The sequence below is a fragment of the Aythya marila genome (assembly GCF_965140915.1).
Source record: "Aythya marila genome assembly, chromosome: 25".
Lineage (NCBI taxonomy): Eukaryota > Metazoa > Chordata > Aves > Anseriformes > Anatidae > Aythya > Aythya marila.
In genome coordinates this window covers 4,063,003-4,071,474 of record NC_139066.1, presented here as the reverse complement: position 1 = coordinate 4,071,474, position 8,472 = coordinate 4,063,003, and the positions used below count along the sequence as shown (strand labels likewise).

General features: G+C 65.5%; 1 protein-coding gene across 1 annotated transcript; it reads right to left on the bottom strand.

The window, feature by feature from the left end:
- Positions 1–2,549: 2,549 nt before the first annotated feature.
- Positions 2,550–7,185, bottom strand: P3H4 (prolyl 3-hydroxylase family member 4 (inactive)). The gene is made up of 8 exons (XM_082778851.1): positions 6,664–7,185; positions 4,841–4,990; positions 4,374–4,545; positions 4,163–4,291; positions 3,907–4,052; positions 3,737–3,820; positions 3,480–3,621; positions 2,550–3,387 (listed from the first exon to the last, which is right to left on the bottom strand). The coding sequence occupies exons 1-8, from the start codon at positions 7,141–7,143 to the stop codon at positions 3,377–3,379; spliced, it is 1,314 nt and encodes a 437-aa protein (XP_082634977.1). The 5' UTR covers positions 7,144–7,185; the 3' UTR covers positions 2,550–3,376.
- Positions 7,186–8,472: the final 1,287 nt, after the last annotated feature.

The window sequence follows — 8,472 nt, the reverse complement described above, 5'->3', positions numbered from 1 at the left end:
CCCTGTGTCCTACGGGGGGGGATTTTTGCCCTCCAAAGTGCCCCCATACACACACCAAGGGGGGGTTGGCCCCATGGACACCAAACCAGCCGGGTTTCACCCCAAATTGTGTCCGGGTTGGTGCGAAATGAAGCACTGAGGGCGCAGGGCCCGGCAGGGTGGCGGAGGGGCTCAAAGGCCAGGAGGGGGGCCAGAGGGGGGTGGTCATGCCCCCCCCGACCCTATACCCAGCGGGACAGGGGGCAGGAGGGCAGCCCCCGGTCCCCAAAACGCCCCCCCCCGGCTGTGACCAAACGGCCACGCTTGGTGACACCGTGGGCGAATCCAGCCTGGTTGAGGGCATCCGCGCTCCCCAGGTGCAGGGAAGGGGAAACTGAGGCAGGAGCAGCAGCAGAAGCAGTAACAGCAGCAGTAACAGCAGTAAGAGCAGTAACAGCAGCAGCAGTAACAGCAGTAACAGCAGTAAGAGAAGTAGGAGCAGTAAGAGCAGTATGAGCAGTAACAGCAGTAACAGCAGTAATAGCAGTAACAGCAGCAGTAAGAGCAGTAACAGCAGCAGGAGCAGCAGTAACAGCAGTAAGAGTAGTAAGAGCAGTAACAGCAGCAGCAGTAACAGCAGTAATAGCAGTAACAGCAGTGAGAGGTGCTGGGGCCGGGCTGGGGCGGCTGCCGGCAGCTCCCTGCGTCACCTCCGTCCTGGCCCAACTGGTCCAGCCGGGCCCCACCACCGCGTCCCGGCTCACCCGCTGCCGCCGGCCCCAGGCGAAGCCTTCGCCACGCAGCGGCCGAGTCACCGGCGAGCACCCGGCCGGCATCAGGGCACGGCCCAGCCCACGGTTGAAGGGGTCCCTGGGATGCAGCCCCCTCTGGGATTTGGGGTCTGTTGGGGAGCGGGGACGCACCCTGTGCCCCCCGCTACCAGCCCCCGGGGGACCCTCAGCTGCAGCTGGCTGTGGGCATGGGCTGGGGTAGGAAATCGCGGTTCCAGGATGGAGGCGAGGGATGAAAAACCTGCAAGAAAACGGAGTTTGGTTTTCTTTGGGTTTTCTTTTTCTTTGGTTTTTCATTTTTCTTTGTTTTTTTCTGTGGTTTATCTTGGGGAGCCAGAGCATGACGAGAGTGCTGCCGGCACGAGGAGGAGAGGGGCACAGAGGATGGCACGGCATGGCACGGCAGCATCTGGGATGAGAGGCAAAAAATCTTGACCAATTCCTCCTTGGTCGAGGCGAGGGGCCGCAGGGAAGCCCGGCGTGGTGCTGCACCCCAACACGTCCCCATCAGCCCAGCGCTGCCGTCCCCACGTGCCATGGGACACAGAGGCCACGACAGAGCCATCCTGCTTGGTGCTGCGGCTCCCGGGGCACCCCCATTCCCAACCAGTGCCCCCCTTCCCACCCTGCACACCCCCGAGGGCAGCTCCGGCTGCGGGTGGGAGCAGGAAAAGCCCCCGGGGACCCCGATTTGGGGCCACAAGGGGTTTTGCCCGCTGCTGGCGGAGAAGTGGGAGCAAGGCACCGTGTCCCCAGGGCTGGCGAGGGGGGACACCCTGCCCGGGCGTGCGTCGCAGTAGGGTGGAGGCCCCCAGGGCCCTGCACCACCCTCGCCCAGCGTGCTGGGGAGATAAAGCAGCCTTTGCCCCCCCAGGGCCGCGACGCCAGCGCTGAGCCGGGCGCTTCCCAGCGGCCACACCCCGCCGGGTGGCAGTGACCCATCGGTGACAAACCCAGCTCCTCCCGGGGGACAGCCAGGGCCCTGCCCGGCGCATGGGTGCCACGCAGCCGCTCCTACCGCCTGCGCTGCCTTCCCCTTAGCTTTTCCCACCCGCGGCCTCCTGCGCCCCCCAAAAGCCTTGCCCGCAGCTCTGGGGGCTCGGCACCAGCCCGGTGCGGGGTGGGCAGAGCTGGGGACGCCCTGGCGCAAGGGGAGCTCGGTGGCACCAAGGGGTGGGGTGCTGGCAGCCTCCCCGCCGCCCCCTTCGCTCCCTTCCCTTCCCTTCTTTTCCCTTCCCTCCCCCGGGGCCAACGCTATGATTCAGCCTCTCGGTTTCAGTCCTCGCAGCCAACTTCCAAGGGGTGCAGAAACGCGCCCGGCTCAGCAGGGAGGAGCGGGGCGGCCGCACGCTGCCTGCCCCTGGACGCCCCGTGCCCAAGGGCGGGCACGGGCTTGTCGGCAGCGATGCAGCCCGGAACGGGGCCATCCCGCCCTGCCGCTCAGGACCAGCATCAGGGGGTGCTCATCGCGTGTCTCAGACGAGCAGCAGGGTGACGAACCCCAAGGATTGGTATTGGGGTGATGCGCGCAGCCCCCTCCCCAACCATCAGATGCTGCGCAGGGGCATTGGGGTGGTGCACGGTGCCTCCAGCCTCACCTGGCACAATTCAGGGGGCCCCAACCCCTCCCCCCCAGGCATCCCCCTGCCCTTTTTTAGGGTCTTCCCTGCTTCGCAGGGGTGCCCGGCACCCTTGCCCGTCCCTCCCCCTGCCCGCTGTGGGGCCTCTCCTACCATGGGCACACCCCAGCCCCAGGGAGCCCCGAGGCAGAGGCAGCTGTCAAAAGACCGGTCTGGATTTTATTAAAAGTTCAGCACCAGTAAAATAATAATAATAATAATAATAATAATAATAATTAAAAAAAAAAAAAAAGCAACTGTGCAAGACGGGAAGTATTAAATTAATGGAGCTTAAGGCTACGGAGGGCTGGCGTGGTGAGAGTTCAAGGCACACGCGGGGCACGGGCAATGCAGCCCCCCCAGGCTGCAGCCACGCGCTGGCACGGGGATGCTGCAGCCCCGGGATCCTTGCTGCAGCCCTGGGACCCCTGCTACAGCACCAGGACCCCTGCAGCAGCACCGGGCGATGGGCTCTGAGGGGGTCCAGGGCTCTGCGAGCTGCTGGTGGGATGCTGGAAGCCCCAGGGCAGGAGCCCTGGATGAGCTCCAAGGATGCACAGGACCCACGTGCATCGCACCGAGCGCAGGGAAACCCACTGAAGGCCTCGTGACAGCACAAGGGTTGGGTCCTGACCCCCATCCACGGCTCCTGGGGAGGAGCCGAGGGGGATGGCAAACCCCAGTGCTGCAGGGGACCGCCAGCACCAAGGCTCCTGGGGACACCGGGGACGGGTGGCTCAGGGGGGCACCCTGCCAGGCACGGTGGTGCGGAGGTGCCACCGCTCCACCGCTGGGACTGGGGGCAGTGGATGTCCAGGAGGCAGTGGCAGCCCTGTGGTGGGCACCAGGCAGGATCAGCCCTTCCCGGTGAGCCTGAGTTTTTGTGCAGCAGCTGGCAGGAGCCTGAAGCCTGGCGTCCCCACGATGGCATCGCTGGGCCACCACCATCCAGCTCCGTCACGGCCGGGGTCCCCTTCGCCTGGCTCATCAGAGGTTCTCTGCAAACAAGGAGGGCTCGGTGGCACCGGGGGGCAGGCAGCAGCCACCCCACACCCCCAGGCACAACCTCCCTGGCCCCAGCATCAGGAACCTTCGTCAGCTTTGTCCCCCTTGGTCTTGGGCTCCTGCCACCACTCCGCAAAGAAGCCTTCCTCGTAGTCGCCTTCGCCCTCAAACTCGCCGTCCGAGGGCAGATCCCGCGGGTCCGGCTCCTCGCCGTCATCCACCTCCATCTGCAGCACAGGATGGGGAGGAAATGTGCGCCTGCTATGGCCCTTTTTGGGGTTGGACCCCCAAGGAAGGGCCCAAAAGCACCCAAAAGTGCCCCAAGCCAGGGCCATCACCTACCTCGTCATCAGCCTGCAGGTACTGCCTGGCAAAGTCCAGCATCTTCTTCTGGGCGGCCGTCCGGTTGTAGTAGCGCACGGCTTCCTGGGCACAGGAAGGGGAGCGGGGGCCACGTCAGCCCCACAAAATGCCCAAACCACAGGGTAGGGGTCTGGGGGGATGTCTCTCACCGGCCGGGGCTCGAAGTCCTCCTCCTGCAGGTGCCAGCGCTCGCGGTGGAAGCGGTAGTAGACCAAGTTCTGCTGCATCACCGCATCGTCCGGGTCGAAGAGCATGTAGCTGGAGACGCTGCGCACCGCATCCCGCACGTCGTTCACTGCGGGGAGCAGCAGCAGCATGACGAGGGGAAGGGTGACACAGAGGGGGGGTGGGTGACACCAGCACACCCCAGGGGTGCGGCCCCCCCAGCTCCCGGCTGGCACTCACGCTTGTAGTAGGCGAACTGCAGGTAGTGGTACATGGTGGCCACGAACTTCTCCACGAAGTAGCCGCCCACGTTGGGGGTCAGCTCGGTCTCGCAGTCCACCTTGCACTGCAGCACGCTCACAAAGTGATCTGGGGAGAGGTGTCAGATTGGGGTTTCATGCCCCAAACCTGCCCCCAGCCCCACCGCTCGCCCACCCACCCACCCACCCACCTGCGATGGCGGGGTAGAAGTCCTTGAACTCCTGCAGCTCGTAGGCACCCTCGCAGCCAGCCAGGCAGTCCTCGTACGCCTTGTAGTACTCAGCCAGCGCCTGCTCCATGTCGGCTGCGCTGCTCCGGAAATCCCCGTTGTTGTACAGCTTCACCGACCGCACAAAAATTGGCTGCAGGGGACCAAGAGGGCTCCGCTCACCTCCTCGCCGAGCACCGAGCACGGTGCCCAGCCCCACGCCGGGTGGCACAGACACCAGACCTGCCTTGCTCCCCTGGACACTGCTTCATCCCGGGCACCAGCCCCACTGAGATGCTTTTTTGGGGGGCAGGAAGGTGGGCGAGCCAGGGCTCAGCTGGGATTGATGCCTCTGGGTTCAGCAGGATGGGCTTTGCTAGCCAGGCACGCACCGAGCTCCCGTCCCCACGGGGTGTCCCTGTCCCATCCCAGCCCTGTCCCCTCCTCACCTCATAGGGCTGAGCCTCCAGGTCGACGAGGTACTCGTCCACATCCACCATCGTCCTGTAATAGTTCAGGTACTTCAAGGTCATCTCGTGCTTGGGGTTCTTCTGCAGGAAGGTGTGGGCAGCGGACACGGCTTTCTCGATCTTGTTGGACTGGGGAGAAGAGGAAGAGCTGATGGGGGGAGGCATGGGGGACGGGCTGGCGGGGGCAGCTGGGGCAATGCTGGGGCTGTGGGGGCTCAGCACCCAGCACCACAGCCCAGACAGAGCCCCAGGGCTGTGGGGCAGCACAGGGAAGTGGCCCAGGGCAGAAGGCTGCTCCTCAGGAGGGGACAGCCCAGTGCCCACGGTGCCAGCCCCAAGCCCAATTGTCCCATGGCAGCAGGGGCTGGGCAGGATGCAGGACCACAGACAAGGCAGATAAATCCAGCTGATGCAACTGCTCCTGCTGAGACACGCCAACCTCTCCCCATGCCCATGGTGGGAGCAGGGATGGCTCAGCTCCCTTGGGGACCCCTGTGTGCCACCGGCAGCGATCCACGTGGCTCGGGTTTGTCCCACGTGTCCCCTCTCCTCCAACCCTGCTGCCAGCCCAGCGAGCTGCCCCCACTCTTCCGCTGCTTTTCTGAGCTCTCAGGTTGCAATTTCGGGGAATTGAGATTGGGGGAGGTTGGACAACGCATCCGTTACGTGGATTTTAGCCAGAGCAACCGAGAGGAAAACACATTAAGTATCTAGGCCAGGCTGTCCCTCGTCACTGCCAGGTGAGGGGGGCAGCAGCGCTGAGGACTAAAGCAGCCTCTGCACCAGCAGCCAGCCCAGCCCGCGGCACAGCAGGGGCCCAACACACCCGTGGCATCTGGGGAGGGAGAACAGCTTTGCCAGAACAGCTCTGGCAAAGGAGGACACCTCAAACCGACCCCTCCACGTGTGCACCGTGAGCCTGGGCACGCGCTTCTCCCCAGTGGAGCATCCCGACACGCGTCCTGCAGCGGTCACAGCACTGCTGGATCCGCCAGCTCGGGCCATGCTCCACCAGCTGGGACAGCCCCTGTGTCCCCCTCCCCAGGCAATGCTCTGCCCCGCTGGGGGACCTTGGGGACATCAGGTTCAGCGCAAACACAGGAGGCAGAACGTAGGCACTGCTGACCTGGAGAAATTCCCAGGAAAACCTCTCCGTGTGGGCCAGGGGCACCCACGAAGAGCTGTGCTGGGGGATGCTCGTACCCACAGCAGGATGGGGGACACGGGGAGCCCCCAGGAAACCCCCAGAAGGAGCTGTGAGAGGAGGGGACCAGGGCCATACAGGGCTGTGGAGGGGGGCAGCCACGAGGGCCCCCAGTTGCAGGCACACCCCCTCACATCCTGCCTGATGCGTCCCAGATGCCGCTGACGTGCCACGGTGCAGGGGCAGGATGGAGGAGCCCGGGGAGGGGGGATGCCAGGCGGGGGGGGGGTACGGGGTGGGGGCTGCAGGATGGGGAGAGCAGCGGGATGCAGGATGGACGGGAGCAGGATTTTGGGGGTGCAGAGTGGAGATGCGGGACGGGGCGATGCAGGATGGGGGTGTCCATGGGGAGGTGCAGGATGAGGGGCGCAAACTGGGGGGGTGCAGGGCTGGGCTGCGGGACAGAGCTGCAGAATGAGAGGCAGAGGAGGGGGCCATGCAGGACGGGGTGGGGAGAGGAGGCGAGGGCAAGACCAGAGCGCTGCAGGACGCCCACCCCCAACCCACAAGAGCAGGGCAGCCCCCGGCACCCCGCGCGCCCCCTGCGCGCCCCGTTGCGCGGCATTTGCGCCCCCCGCGGGACGCCGCGCCGCCTCACCTTGAAGAGCGCGTAGTGCAGGTACTGGTAGGGCAGGCGGCGCTGAAAATCGCGCAGCGTCTGCGCGGGGGGGTAGCGCAGCTGGAAGACGGGGAGGCCGCGCTTGCAGGCGCGCAGGCACCCGGCGCGGCGCAGCAGCCTCCCGAAGAGCTGCAGCTCCCGCTCCCACTCCCACTCCGCGGGGTCCCCCTCGGCGAGGGGGTCCTCGGGGGGATCCCCCTCGGCCGCGCAGCGGCGGTGGCAGTGCGCTTCGCTGTCGCGCAGCAGGCGGTGGAGGCGCAGGCTGGCCTCCAGCTCCCGGGCGCTCTCCGCCCAGTGCGCGCCCGCGTATTGCGCCAGCGCCCGGGCGTATGCGCGCTGCAGGGGCTCCAGCGCGGCTGCGGGAAAGCCGCGCACGCTGTACTCCTCGTACTGCGCCGCGCACGGCTCCTCCGCCACCGCCACCAGCAGCAGCAGCAGCGCCAGCGCCGCGCCGCCCATCCCCGCAGCCGCCGCGCAATGCCCGCGCAGCGCCCCGCGCAAGGGGCGGGCAGGCGGAGAAAGGGGAAAGGGGATGGGAAGGAAGGGGCGGTGCGCCCCTGCCGGGCGCGCAGGGTCTTAGTGCGGCTCTGCGCGGCTGGCGCAAGGCCCGCGGGGGCTGCGCGCTGCGCGCAAGGAGGAGCGAGGGGTCGGGGAGGTGCTGGGGGGGGATGCGCCCTCTGCTGCGCCTCCCCGGGGATGCGCTCGGAGCGCGGGGTGCCGGGGTGAGCCTGGGGGCTGCAGCTCCTGGGAAGGCTCCGGGGTGCGCTCGGGGCTGGTTATGCGCAGCCCGGAACCCCCCAGCCAGGCTGTGCCCGGTGCTGGTTTCGCTGCTGGCTAGTGGCGAGCTGGAGGCTGCTCGCCCTGCGCCGTGCCAGTCCCCAGGGCTGAGCCGTGCCAGGCCTCGGCACGGCCACGCTGGCCCCAGCCCAAGCCCAGAGCTGTGCTGCTGCTGGACAGTGGCTCTGAGAGCTGCGGCAGCACGGGGCAGGAGCCAGGGAGCTGCTGAGATTTTTGGCTGTGGAGCAGAGGCTGTTAGCAGTGCCCAGCACCTCCCTGCAAACGAGCAGCTCGCCAGCACGCCAGCTGGGATGGCAGCCCCCTGGGATGGCAGCCCCCTCAGTAAGAGCTCACTTGCCCCAGAGTCAGACCCTGACCCTACTGTGTCGTGAGGAGAGCCCCAAGTCCCCCCAAGCCATGCCGAGGTGGCTCGGCCCAAGCACGAACCCTCAGGGACCCACAGAGCACCCTGGGTCTGGGCTCAGGGCAGCTGATGCTGCTCTGCTTGAGCCTCTGCTCTCAGGAGCCTCTGAGAGGCTGGGATTTGGTTCAGAGCCTGTCATATTTCCTACCTGGGGCTTGCAAAGGGCTCTTACCACAGCACCAAGAGTTTGGGGGGACAGCGGGGATGTGGGGCAACACATACATGTGCACTCAATGCCGCTCCTATCTGTGAAAGTCTGCTACAGGGACAGTTTCACATTTTTAATCGTTGCCATTCAGTAAAAGATCTGCCAGCAGCAGACTGAAGAGCAGTAGGTGTTATTAAAACCGTTAATTCCTTGTATTTACTATTCCTTAAGTGCGAGGGAGTGGGAAGCAGCATCCTGCTGGGAGGAGCGCAGGCAGCACTAGGACCCGGAGCGGCTGCTGGGATGGGACCTCCAGCTGCACAAACTTGCTTCCAAATAGGTCTCTTCAGCTTTTTCCTTTGCAGAAAGAACTGCCTAGGGAAAGAAAAAAAAAAAAAAAGGGGGCGAAAAAAAAAAGTCTTGACATGGAGCTTTGCCG